The 13,015-nt window shown below is 39.3% G+C and overlaps 1 protein-coding gene across 3 annotated transcripts; it reads right to left on the bottom strand.

Moving 5' to 3' along the window:
- Positions 1-445: 445 nt before the first annotated feature.
- On the bottom strand, positions 446-13,001 carry sufu (suppressor of fused homolog (Drosophila)). Of its 3 annotated transcripts, none has more exons than XM_014339537.2 (12): positions 10,557-13,001; positions 10,075-10,209; positions 9,672-9,808; positions 7,349-7,491; positions 6,344-6,429; positions 5,778-5,850; positions 4,839-4,992; positions 4,630-4,732; positions 4,062-4,196; positions 2,102-2,240; positions 1,950-2,018; positions 446-1,852 (listed from the first exon to the last, which is right to left on the bottom strand). In XM_014339537.2, the coding sequence occupies exons 1-12, from the start codon at positions 10,703-10,705 to the stop codon at positions 1,763-1,765; spliced, it is 1,413 nt and encodes a 470-aa protein (XP_014195023.1). In that variant the 5' UTR covers positions 10,706-13,001; the 3' UTR covers positions 446-1,762. The 3 variants fall into 3 exon arrangements, 2 of the variants coding, with proteins under 2 accessions (XP_014195023.1, XP_014195021.1); XM_014339535.2 differs by having other exon boundaries at positions 4,839-4,995; positions 10,557-13,000; XR_001336964.2 differs by lacking the exons at positions 446-1,852; positions 1,950-2,018 and adding an exon at positions 2,390-2,474 and having other exon boundaries at positions 2,123-2,240; positions 4,839-4,995.
- Between the last annotated feature and the right edge of the window lie 14 nt (positions 13,002-13,015).

Genomic DNA, 13,015 nt, shown 5'->3' with positions numbered 1-13,015 from the left:
CCCCCCAGCCCGACTACTTGTGATATAATCAGCTGAGCTTCCGGGCCTCATGTTGCCTAATGAGAAAAAACAAGATTTTATAAGCATTAAGATTTTAATACTTTCTATGCATTTTAATGCGGGCACTTCCCAACCAGGAATGAGATTTTAGCGACAAAGTGAAGATATCAGTTTCAAGCGCACCTAATTGGACAGACTGGACTCTTTGGAGTTCTGATTCTGGCCCACAATCCACGTTTGACACACCTGAAGTAGACCACCAGAGCTTTTTACTCTTCTGGGAGTCTGAAAGTCGAAACCTAGACATAGCCATAAATAATAAATTTACTTAATTACTTTCAGAAAAAGTGTAATACTGTTGTTTTGCACGTTACAGGAAATCACAATAAAATAGAAAAAAATAATAAATAAAAATTCAAAAATAATGTTCCACAGTACTTCTGAATTAGTGTTCCAGCTTTATTTGTGTAAATACATACATACATACACACTTTAATGCACTTGGGATTACAATCAGCCAGTTCAGTCAATAAGATAGTGCTTAAAAAATTCAGTACAAAAAAAAATATCAAAATTTTATTTGTCATTCTGAATAAAAAAAGAAAAAGAAAACGGTAACATCATGTTTTATGAGTACATTTCTGTAGGAAAATGCTGTAGTAAAAGTAGTCTTCTTTTTTTGGCATGAATATGGAGTGAAATAACAGTATCAGAAAAAGGGAGTGAATGCAGCAGGCTCGATTCAAAATGATGTGTCCAAACAATCCAGGAGCTTCAGGCTGCATTGACAATCACGGAAAATATGTTGGGATTTTTTCCCCCCTTTGGCTGGAGGGAAAGGCACTGTGGAGGTTTACTCGTTTTTAAACAGGTCCACTGATCCAAATCATATGTTACATATATGTAGGCACTGGAAACTGCACTTGAGGAGGCCATGATCACAGATTACAGTCTATTAACATCTACAACAGTGACACTACACATGGGTGTTGTGTGAGAAAACCTAACTCATTACTGGAGTTATAATCTTGGCACAGAGGAGTGATCGAGGTGGTTATACCTGCAGCATTTGCCAGGTACTTAAAAAGTTACAGTTAATAACAGGCTATGAGATAATGATTAACTGTCAGACTAGTGTTCCCGAAACATGAAACATTTGAGACAGAAATGGTTAAAACTTTGGCGTGACCGCAAACATATCAGAGAAAAATGTCCAGCATTTGTAAATACTATACATATCAGCTCAGTTTAAAAACAACACTGATAAAAAATGTTTAAACTGGTTATTCTTCTTCCCTTTCGAAGGCCACCGGAATAAATAGAAGTGTTTTTGAGAACTGCTGCTCAGTTATTGCTTTAGACAGCATGTCAGGAGATCACAGGATGTATGCTCAACTACATTAGTGATGTATATTTTGAACTACCTGGAGGACTGACAGCATCCAGTTTGACCAACAGGATTGTTCTAACAAGCCAACCATCTGGACTGGCTGGTCTGATAGTCTCAAAAGCCTCATACAGATATTGTAAACAATGGTGCTAGTCTGAGAATGCGGTAACAGTCAGAAATGTTTAGTTCATCCCTCAGATTATCTTTTTGAGTGAAACAGTTGAGGCCAGCCACAGTGGGAACAACGTATCTATAAGCTCTGACAGTCTCTCAGAGTCCAGGGAGGTCTGCTGTTTCTGATGGTCCACTCTGGAAATGTTTACACGTCTTTTTCTTGGCATTTTCAAAAGAGCAAGTGTCTCTGTGTCAGTCTCACTGGAGTGGATTATCAAACACAGAGTCTGGTAGAACAGAGATTTTTAGCTTCTTTTCTGGCCAGCTGTACTCCTTTGGCAACTTTGTCTGCAGAAAGAGAAAACACATGCAAGGTATACCAGGCATGTAGTCACAGTGCCTAAAACTGAAAGTAAAAGGTAACCTGCAAGGGGTTTTTGCTTGCCTCATCACGAGTGTTGAGTTCCTGTAAATCCCCGAGCATCTGCTCCACAAACTCTTCAGTCAACAAAATCTATGAAAGGAGAACAGAATTTAGAAAATGAACTCATTAAACAGGAACGCAACAGCCAGAAGTCAGAGTTTCCGTGTGGGTACCTGAAGCCAGGGGCCATGGGCTGCATAGGGATGCTCTTCAGTAGCAAAAGCGCCTTCAACTCCTGTAGACACAAAAGTGATGGCCGTGTCTCCGTTGATACTTTTATATGTGAAGTGTCTCCCGTGGAGCAACCGCCCCCTGTAAAAGATCAAACACAATCCATTATGAACTGACCACATGATTACACTCATAAGTTGTGTTTGTTTTCATTTATGTTTGCCATAAAACAAGATTTCTTATGTCATAAAGAAATTGCTAGTAAGCGTTTAAAATTTATAAGCTTTAACCTTTTATCTTCTGAACAATTTTTTTGTGGTGACTGAGGAAAGGCAGTTTGCCATTTTGCATCAGAGGAAGCCTTAAAGAACTGACCTGTTGAAGATAATAAATCAAGGTCAAAATGCTTGAAATAACCACGAGAATTAAACTAAATCTGTTAGTCGATGCTGAGGAGCTGAGTGCTTTCTAATTCAGAGAAATAACCGTAAACATTTAAAGTCAGTTAATTATTTAAATGAATTTAAATTAAGAGAAACACTATGTTCTGCAGTTTTCAATGGGAGGAATAGAAAAAAGATCCAAAAGATTTGTTTCATTAATATCACAGAGGACAGTTTGTAGGAAATATGACATAATCGCCCTTCATTGCGGTATCACATAACTGGGACATAACACTGTGTTCTCAACACATTTCTCCTCCTTTTACACAGAGCTCTCTCTGTACAGTAACTCTAAGCTTGTTCTCTCCTAAAAATGAGTTTAAAAATAAAGCAGGTTGAAACTGGTGGGAAAGAGACTTCCTATTGGATAGTCCGCTCAGTTGGCATTTTGTTTGGTTACACACATTCCTATAAATGTCACCTATGCACCCCTCCCACAAAAAAAAAAAAAAAAATCCAGACGGATTGTAAATTCCACAAGTTACAGAGTATATCAGAAATCTTATTGTTTGCTATTGCAAGTTTGCCATTTGTCACTTCAGCATTAGAGGGAAATGGTACAAAGGAGACTTTCGACCGGATAGTCCGCTTAAATGGCATTTTCTTTGGTTATACACATTCCTATAAATGTCACCTACATCCCCAGTAAAAAGTAAACAAAATCCAGATATTACTGGACTGTGAATTCCAAAACTCACGTTAGAGGCAATAGCTGCATTCTTTTTGTCAATAACGGACTCCTTTCACCAAGTGCAGGCTCTCTTCTCTTTCTCATTTTAAGATTAACATTTTTTTTCTCTTCAATGTAAGATGGCTGAAATGGTAAGGATTTATAGACCATGTGACTGTTATGCACATATGGAGGTAACTTTAACATTGAATTTATATCTGCCAATCCGTATTAATGTACTATCTTTGTCCTAAATCCTCTTCCTGCTGTTTGATACACTTCTTGCTGTGTAGGCGAGCAGGAAGGAGAGCCAGACATGCTCCACATGCTGTGTTGACAGCACTGATTCAGTTGCTCTGTCAATGTACACTAATAACCTTCGTTGACTTCTCTGTTTAAGAAAAGCTAGGAAATAGATGTAAAAACACCAAAACATGTTAGACAAATCTAGAGGATCAGAGTCTACGTCCAACAGTCCACTGTTAACAAATACTAAATTCCTGAATGTCACTTCTTTGATGTTACAGGTAACATTAATATCGACTTTAAGCCGTTTCACATTCTGCTCACTTATGATAACACTAGGCCCACTAAAAAGCAGCTAACTTGTTATTTTCTTCAGACTTTGAAGTGATATCAAAGTACATGTGGGAGGAACTTCAACTGATATTTGAGGGTGCCTTTCAGAAAACCTCCTCATTCACCCCCGAGGAACTAGTGGTCCTACATGCCATTATATTCGGCCACACCTGTTCAAAATAAATATCTGGGGTATCCTTTCGGTCTCACATACATTCAGAAAGGGTTAATTTGCCCAGCGGTTGTAGGAGAAGAAGAATGGTGCTTTACCGCAAGCAGAGGGGCAACAGTGTGCCTGACTCTTGGTTGAATTTCAAATGGACACTCTCCAACTGCCGTGTTCGGACCAACTCATGAGGAACAATAGCTGCTGAGCTCTCACTCTCCAAACTGTCCTTTCGACTCCTGATAAACACAGAAAGAAGAAGAAAATAATCTCAGTGAGGAAGCAGAAAATGGTATGTTCACTGATGAGTCTGTTAGAAAACAACTAAGAAGGGAAAGGCAGCTTTTTGGCTCACGCACACACATGCACACACATGCACACACATGCACACACACACACGTGCGCACGCACAGAAACAGATTTCGCAACTCCTTTCATGAAGCAGTTACCTGATACAGCAGAAGACCCAAACTTCCACAGAAAAGCAGCAACAGAATAGCAACACAGCAACATAATATGCTGGTAGCTAAGAAAGAACAATGATGATAGTTCAGATGTCACTGGGGATTTGAGTCACAGCACAAGAGGGAGGGAGTTATCCTGGCGCAACCCTTGTGCTGAGCTGAACCCATGTTAAGATTGTGAGTGCTGGAGTGTAGGAGGAACACTCACTGCGGTCTCTCGTGGCTCTGTTTCTGGCTGTTGATAGGTGGTAGGGCTGCTTTACTGTTAAACTCCAGTCCTTTTCTCAGAGTCTCCCTGATCTGCTCTGTGTCTGTCAGCCCACAAACAAAGACAGAAACAAGTATTATTTCATTAGGTTAGGCATTTCTGCTCAGCTTGAGTATCTATCGTATGCGCTTCTTTGGAACCTGGCATACCTTTGTCTGAGAGCCTGCGTGGCTGTGATCCAATGCAGATTGATCGACTGTCCTCCTCATCCTCTGGCGGCCGACTCAGATCGTCCCACACACACTTGGCGCTGACCCCACTCAGGTTCGAGCCTTCTGTCTCGATACCCTGGTCCACTCTCTCCTGCTTAGATAGGCAAGAAATATACACAAATTGTCAATACAAGCTCACATAAAACACAACGTCAACTTCTTCAGAAATGAAAACGATGCATAAATATCTACAGGCAAAAAAGAGGTGATAAAACTTGTGACAGCAAAACAAACCAAAAACAATAATATCAATGAAGAAAAGGTTCCCTTTAAAGTGCTTTGTAGAAGATTTCGCTTCCAATATCAACAAATCATTCAGGTCTCCTACCTCCAGTTCAGCCCCTTGTCTTTTTGTTAGGGCCACTACCTCTCCACCAACAGAGTGGGTCTCTTGAACCCATCTATCACTCCTACTGCACACTTCACCCCTGTCTCATTGTCTTCATAAATGTCCTGCACTACCCTCAAATACTTCTCCTCTGCTGACAACCTGACACAGTACCACAGTTTCTCTGCTCACACCCTATTGTATGCTTTCTGTAGATAAGGCGTGCCAAACATAAGGCCTGGGGGGCCAGAGTCTACCCAACAGTGAGTTTGACATCCCTGCTCTAGAGCCACAGGACACAAGACAGTGCTATTTGTTCTAATCTTCTATAGCGTGGCAACAGGTTTCGTTTGAGTCACACTAAGCTTAACTCTTTACAGAAGAGTTAAAAGAAATATAAAACAGTAGATTTTGATCATGCTTAAGTTTCGATGACAAATGTTTCCAAAAACAGAACACAAAATAAATAAATCATTAAAGACCATAAAAATGCCTCTTTATGTCATACTGTATAAAAGCAACATGGTGCAGAATTGAGTAAAGCTTACTTGTAGCTGTGGATCAATTTCAAAAATGGTCTCTCCTCTCCTCATGTCAGTGATTAGCCAGGGGCCACCGGCTCTGTGCACAGGAAAAGCATCACCATTAGTTCAGGTCAGCATTAACTTCAAGTTAAACACACCAAGTTAATAAATTAACTAGTAACTATGCTCCTCACTTGCTGCTCACAATGTACTCAAACTGAGCACAAAGTGGCATTCACATAATGGTGTTTTCTATTCAACTCAGTTCCTACAAGTTGATTGACCATTTACAGGCAACTGTAAAAAAAAGGAAAGACAGAAAAACAAGAGAAAAATACTGTGACTGAGCAGGTAAATCATTTCGATTTTATCCGCCAGATATGGAGTGCACTAAAAAGTGAAAAAAATATGTGTGTAATGCTTAAGTCAAGTTATGCTTTCCACTTCAAATGATGACTTCCATGAGAGTTCTACACAAAAATGACACGCAGGTTTGACTAATCAACACCTACGTGTAAATCCAAGCTAAGCAACAGAATAAAAAGTAAAACTAGCTTTGACCAGATCACCTGCTACACAGTTCTACTCACACTCTGACTCCACGCATCAGCTCCAGGATTCCCTGTCCATTCCACTGTTGGGCCGCCTGCAGCTCCTCTGTACATACTCCCACAATCTACGAGACACATATTTTATGGTTTTTACACCAACTGTTGTAAGACACCCCATACCTATTTTATTAATATTGGGTAACATTACATAATATTGAATAAATGCCAAAATATCATCTGACAATTCAAGATGGATTTTTGATACCGCGTTCCTCTCCTCATTTGCCTACAGTCAACTGTTGCAGCCGTTTACCATCACAAGGGGGCAGTGTCGCAAACAACAGGTCTGCAAGCTACTCTTGTTGTTGGTCCTTCAGCCATAAAACACAGTTATATCAGCTAAAAAAACAAAAGAATAAAAAGCATCCATTGTAGCCACCTGTCTGTGGCTTTTTTTTTTAAATCTTTGATTTCTGCGCTTCTCCTGTTCAACCTAAACTCTGCTGCCACTTTTAAGCCAACAACTATGTGAGCCATGAACAGCATCATCGACATTAAGCTATGTAAAATGTAAATGGACTGGTTCTTATATAGCCCATTTCTACTCTGCCTGAGCACTCAAAGCCCTTTATACAACATGCCTCATTCACCCATTCACACAAGCACATGGAAGTGCTTTCTAGCTAACATTCACAGACATTCATTTTCAATCCGATGCATCTGAGAGCAACTTGAGGTTAGCATCTTGCCCAAGGATATTTGGCATGCAGACTGGAACAGCCAGTCGAACCACCAACCTTCTGATTAGTAAATGACCTGCTCTACCCCCTGAGCTACAGTCACCGCTATCCTCTGCTGTTGGACTTTTGAAGGACTTCACAACACAATTTTTACATAGGTTGCATAATCCAGCATAGGCAAAAACCTACTCAAAGAGACACAAACGCAATACCTCAAATCTTACATTAATTACCTCAACACAGAATCGTTTTGAGCCTACTGTCAAGTGGATTACACTAGTGACAAGTGACATTAAAAACTCACCTGGAGAAAACTCACTGTGCCAAATGGCGTCTGAACCGGTTGCATCTGTGGGTCTTCTGTAAGCAACATATGCTGGATACGAGATTCACTGTTGTCTAGTGGACTGTGCCACGATACATGGTCACCACTACAAAATGTGTTTTCTGCATGAGTGAAGAGAAAAAAAAATACATTATTTTTTAAAATAAAAACAAATCATGGGATTATAATTTGTCTAGCAGACACCCTGTCATGGCTGCTCAAACAATCCTACATTTCATCATCTGACTGTACATAAACATTGACGGAATGGTCCAGCAACATGAGAAGAGGGGAGGCAGATCAGAAAAAGAGGTAGCATGAGTAAGAGGAAAAACAGTCAAAATGAGACCCAAATATGGAAAGAAAACCATAAAAACTACTTTTCCGTAGAAGCTAATCTGACTGTTTGCGAGGTAACACGCGCCCACGCCAGACTTGCTTCAGGAGAAACGAGAGGGGGGTAGATGGCCAGGAATCAGCATTCGTTTAGCTTAGGGGCCTAGCCCACCCACACACAAATTGACCCCAGCTGGAAAGCAGAGAAGGACTGAGTAGAGGTGAGTCTGGAGTAAAAAGTCTTCTCTTTCTGCATGCTCCCTTCTTGTCTATCGAATTACATTATTTACACAAATTTTGGATTCAAAGGAGCTTAGCAACAGTGTATACACCCATGCAGAGTACATATATTCACACTACCACAACTGTCTTGTTTGTAACTTGTGAAAACAATCCTACTAAAAACAGCAAAAGATAACAAAAGGGAAATTAGATGTCCTTTCAATACCCAGAGCTACAACACACATTTATGTGTGTTGTAGCTAGAGCAGACTCCTCTAGTTAAGCTTGTTTACATGCATCACTGGGATTTCAAGCTACCTTTACAAAGAACACATTCTTTGGCACACCACCATGTTTTTGCTTGGCCAATAGAGAGTTATCACATTAAAACTTTGCAGTTAAATCATTTGCTAGACCACAAACAACGTGTGACAAATAAGTACACTGTGTTACAAATTTTTAAGTGAATGACCAAGAATTTACAGATGGCTGCAAAATGGAAAAAAAACCAAAACAAAACAAAACAGCAAACTGTCAGATTTTGGGCCACCATGTGCCACCAACCAGTATCAGTGCACCATTGCGTAGATTCTTCAAATCTCTGGAACACTGCTAGAGGCATGATATGCATTTCTTTTAACAAGCTATCCCCTCTTTCGGGAATAACTTTACCTTTCTGTTTCAGTGGCTGTCTTGATACTGTTTATTCAGATCAGTAATAAGAGAACCATGATATCAGCCCCACAGTGCAGTGGCAAGTGAAAGGTTGGTGGTTCAGTTCCAGCCATCTTTGCTCTTTGTCCACTGTACAAGGCTCCAGCGGCTATTTCAAACTCTTGCACATTGATCTGACCAGAAATGTATCATCTAGATAGAATGTAGCAAAAATGCAACAAAAATGTATGTTTTGATCTTTGCTGAAAGTTCTAAAAGGTATTGACTGCAGCGACATGCACAGGCATAACCTTGTGCGTGTTAATGCAACTCACAATTTAGACTGTGTCATGTCCACAATACATAAACTTAACTTGATCTGCAGTAAGCCTGCAGTTTGAATCTTCATGGCGAACTGACCAGGGTGCACATTCATATATGAAGCCAACATGATGCTATCAGATTAATGGAAGGGTATGCATGTCTGAAAGAGGCGAAACACATCAGTCTAAAAATCTCCCACAGACGCTACACTGGTTTGAGATATGGTAATAGTGAAAGGAATAGTATAACAGTAACGTTATTCCCATTCTCTTTGAGTGACACCTGGTGCTCTATGAATGGAGAAGATATCCCAAAAGAAAGCACCCACGTCAAAATAAAATTATGACATCACAGTACAACGATCTATTTATTTTTTTAACCACTTAACCAGTCATTTGCTGAGTACTGAGTTATTTTCCATACAATGTTTAAATCAACAAAAATAAAACAAAATTTATTTATGAAAATAAATTTATTTTTAGTCTGAAAGGCATTCAATTTGATGAATTATCACAACTTAATATAGTTTGTTTCTGTTGTTTAAGATGGCAGCATGGCAGTGCCCTAAGCATGAATGTTAGCATGAAATGAATGGTTGTCTCTTGTATCAGCCCTTTGCTACTGCACTACTACAAATATTTTTGCTGCAAAACTACCCACAATAAAGTTTTTGACCTCTTCCAATTCTTTTGTTTGATTGTCTTTTAATATGACCTTTATCCATGCAAACATTTTTATAAATTGCAAAACTGCTTTGTGCCCTTACCTGACTGGAAGACATAGCGAGCCAAACCTTGCATTAGCTCAGCTGGCCATGTTGGAGGTGCGGTCTCCCCCACCTCTCTTTTGAGTCTAAAAGTGAGCTCAAAGCCAAACCCACTTGGTCCATCTGGCCCTGTAAATCTGACAAACAAACTTTATGAGAAAATGGACTGACAAAATGTCAGCACTTATACTTTTGTGTTATTTGTATATGCATGAGGGCTGTGAAAAGCCAAATACTTATTGAGATGAACGAACTATTCAGAGTTCACAGTTGGTCAGGAGGGGACATTTAGTAAAGGGCTGAAAACTAAAATATTGTATGGGTCAAAATGACTTCCCACATTCAATAAACGGTCACACAGAGGGGCGTTTAAAAAAACCAAGATTTGTGACACAGTACTTACTCATGAACACGGTTATCCCCATACAGGTCACTGAGTCCAAAGCTCACATAGTGCCAATGCTCCTGGACGTCCTGAGCTGGACAGCCTACGTTTCTATACATACTGATGTAGTCTAGCGGATCTGGTCCACCGAGCCTATGAGAAGCAAAGAATGAGAACCATGTACAGTTTTGTTATTGTTGTGAGTAGACACCCCAATGTAAAGACATCTGGGTTACAATGGAAGTCATTTATACGTGTAAACGTGGTGAGAGACATTTCAAAAGCTGGATTTAAGCCAGTATGGCTTAGAAGAGACATTCTCAAACTTTCCGAATAACAGTAACTACAGTATGGCTTCTGGATGTTGGGTTAGCTACAATGTTAGCTTGGAAGCTAAGCTAGTTCTGGGCTAATATTTAGCCATTATTAGATTAAATATATTGTACAAATATAATGCCCGCACGCATGTCAGACGAGCAACAGCAACATGGGTTACTTACCAATATTTTACAATAGCTGTTACTTGAAGCGGGTTTGCCTGCTCGGGATAAAGTCGCCGACATTCCCCATAGATAGCCTGCAGCCCAGGAGGAAACAGCGGCACCAGCCCGTGGGCTTGTGCACCACTGGTAGGCCGTACCTCATCCATGCCACGACCTCGAATAAACCGGGTTACTCTATAGAAACAACGTATATACAGTTACCGTTGGCAACTACCACTTGTTCAAAATTAGGCTAAACTAAACCATAAAAGCTTCAGACAAGTACTGCTGTGTAATAACAAACGATAAACTCTTTTCTGTTGCCCCACTCGGTAGTCGCCTGTTGCTCATCCTTTACAAAGAAACTACCTTACCATTGGTTGGCGAAAGGCCATTGCGTCAGTGACTGGCAGCATATTGTAGCCAATGAAAATAAAGATAACGGTTGTGTGAATTTGTGGATAAATGTAATTGGCTGAAATGATGCTTATGAAATAGTTAAGGGGACAAGCACTTTCAGGGTTGGGGTATTAATGTTTTTAAGCAGGCAAATTATGGCTAGGTAGTTAAAAAGACAAAAAACAAAAAACAGCCAACAAAAAAGTAGAAACTCTTTCAAATACATTGCTGAGAAAAAATCTTTAAACTCCCGTGTGACGTGTATGTACAGAATATAACCAGCAAAAAATCTTTCAAATAGAGTATGTAATGTCTGTTATTTGTATAAAGTCTTGCATTAAATTTTAGGATTTTTTCACTTGCCGTTAAATGTGTTAAATGGAAATAATTCAAACGTTTTGGGGTTTGTTTTGTTTTTTTACTGTTTAATCTGTATGTCCTTTAAAATGATAGTCTCCAAAAGTAAATAGCTTTGTGTGAACTATAGTAAGGTAAAACACATCATATAATAGAAATACTGACATGCCTTTAAAATCAACTTACTTTTTTAAAGTACTTACTCGCTTTACTCCCATGCAATAACCATCCACCCACTGTTTAGACTTTATTTATTTACTTTATCAGTTAGAGTCAGAGAGTTCAATCAAAACCAGCCTGAAACGTTATTCCTTTGAAAAGGTCAACAAGTCAAGATGTGACCATGACTGAGCAGTCACTAAGACACTACACTGTGTGTTCCATGTTTTGAATAAAAATGCAAACAGTGAATAGTAATTAAAGTTTATTCAAGATTTTTCTCATTGCAGAAGCTTTCCTGGATTCTAAATGAATGATAACAAGAAGGGAGGGAAGTATTATTTGTTTTAGAAAAAAGTATGAATCCAAAGAGCTATTACATTTCTAAAGAGACCCTAAGTTTACTACACAATCATTTCTTTCAATAGAGTGAATGCATGAATAACAAAACACAGTGTTACAGCATAGTAATGCTGTATATAAGATTCCTCATCACTAAGAGGTGGCAACCTTGTTTTGCACATATGTTCTTTGTGACTTATTACACACTTTAGTCTACACATGCAGTGGCACACTTGTAACTACTGCTATATATTATATAACAACCTAAAGAACTATATCCTGTGATGCTGTTTATCCAAGTGAAATTTGGTTCAAATGTAGTATAGTATGTTCTCTGTGATTTCAGTCCCACTCTAACCACTGTGGCACAAGTCCCAGAAAAGAGTATAGCCTGAAGGAACCCCCCCCCCCCACACACACACACACACACCAAAATGGGAGATTTCTTAGTTGAGGTTGGAAATGATGTATTGTCCTGTCATGACGCTTCCAGACATTATCAAAAGACTTTGTGTACAGTGTATGGCTTTTTCCAGACTGACTTTCAGAGACACATCTGGGAGCTGTTTTGAGAGAACGCCTCCACTGCAAATGGCACAAATTAAAACTAAAAAGGACGGTGCATTAACAAAAGGGGACATGGTTTATGCGGGGCGTAGATAAGAAGAGGAAAAGATAGCTAATACACTTTCATTTTGAATGTAGCTTAGATGTAATGATGTGGCAGCCCTGTGAGCACTATGATTCACTTGATATTTACTGTTTCAGTGCTGGTTACAAAGACCCACATCATAATGTCATTTAGTGATAACAGTATTATAGAAATTGCATACGTCTTTCATTCCCACCAAGTGTAACACTAGACTGCTTAATTTAACTTGAGTTGCCAACGCTGATACCAGAAATGAGTTGCTTTAAACCTGTTCTGGTGTGTCATAACTACAATATATGTAGGTGAGCATTCCCGTCCTGAATGACTATACAAAAACGTGGTGTTTTGTAAGTTATACGTCAGATTTTTGCACTGAAGGCAAAACTTACATTACCGATTAATTAAGTCAAAAAGAAAGCACGTATTTAATACTGACATACTTTTACCAGCTCTTGCAGCATTTTGGAATTATTAAGCTATAGCCATGTTGGAGTTAAAAATGTTAAAAAATAAAATTTATGAAAGGCAACATACGCACACACACACACACACACACACACACACACAC

This window comes from Haplochromis burtoni, unplaced genomic scaffold (genome assembly GCF_018398535.1).
Source record: "Haplochromis burtoni strain Fernald_Lab_line unplaced genomic scaffold, NCSU_Asbu1 Contig_296, whole genome shotgun sequence".
Taxonomy (NCBI): domain Eukaryota; kingdom Metazoa; phylum Chordata; class Actinopteri; order Cichliformes; family Cichlidae; genus Haplochromis; species Haplochromis burtoni.
Note: the sequence above shows the minus strand (reverse complement) of the source record. Positions and strands in the feature narration are given on the sequence as shown.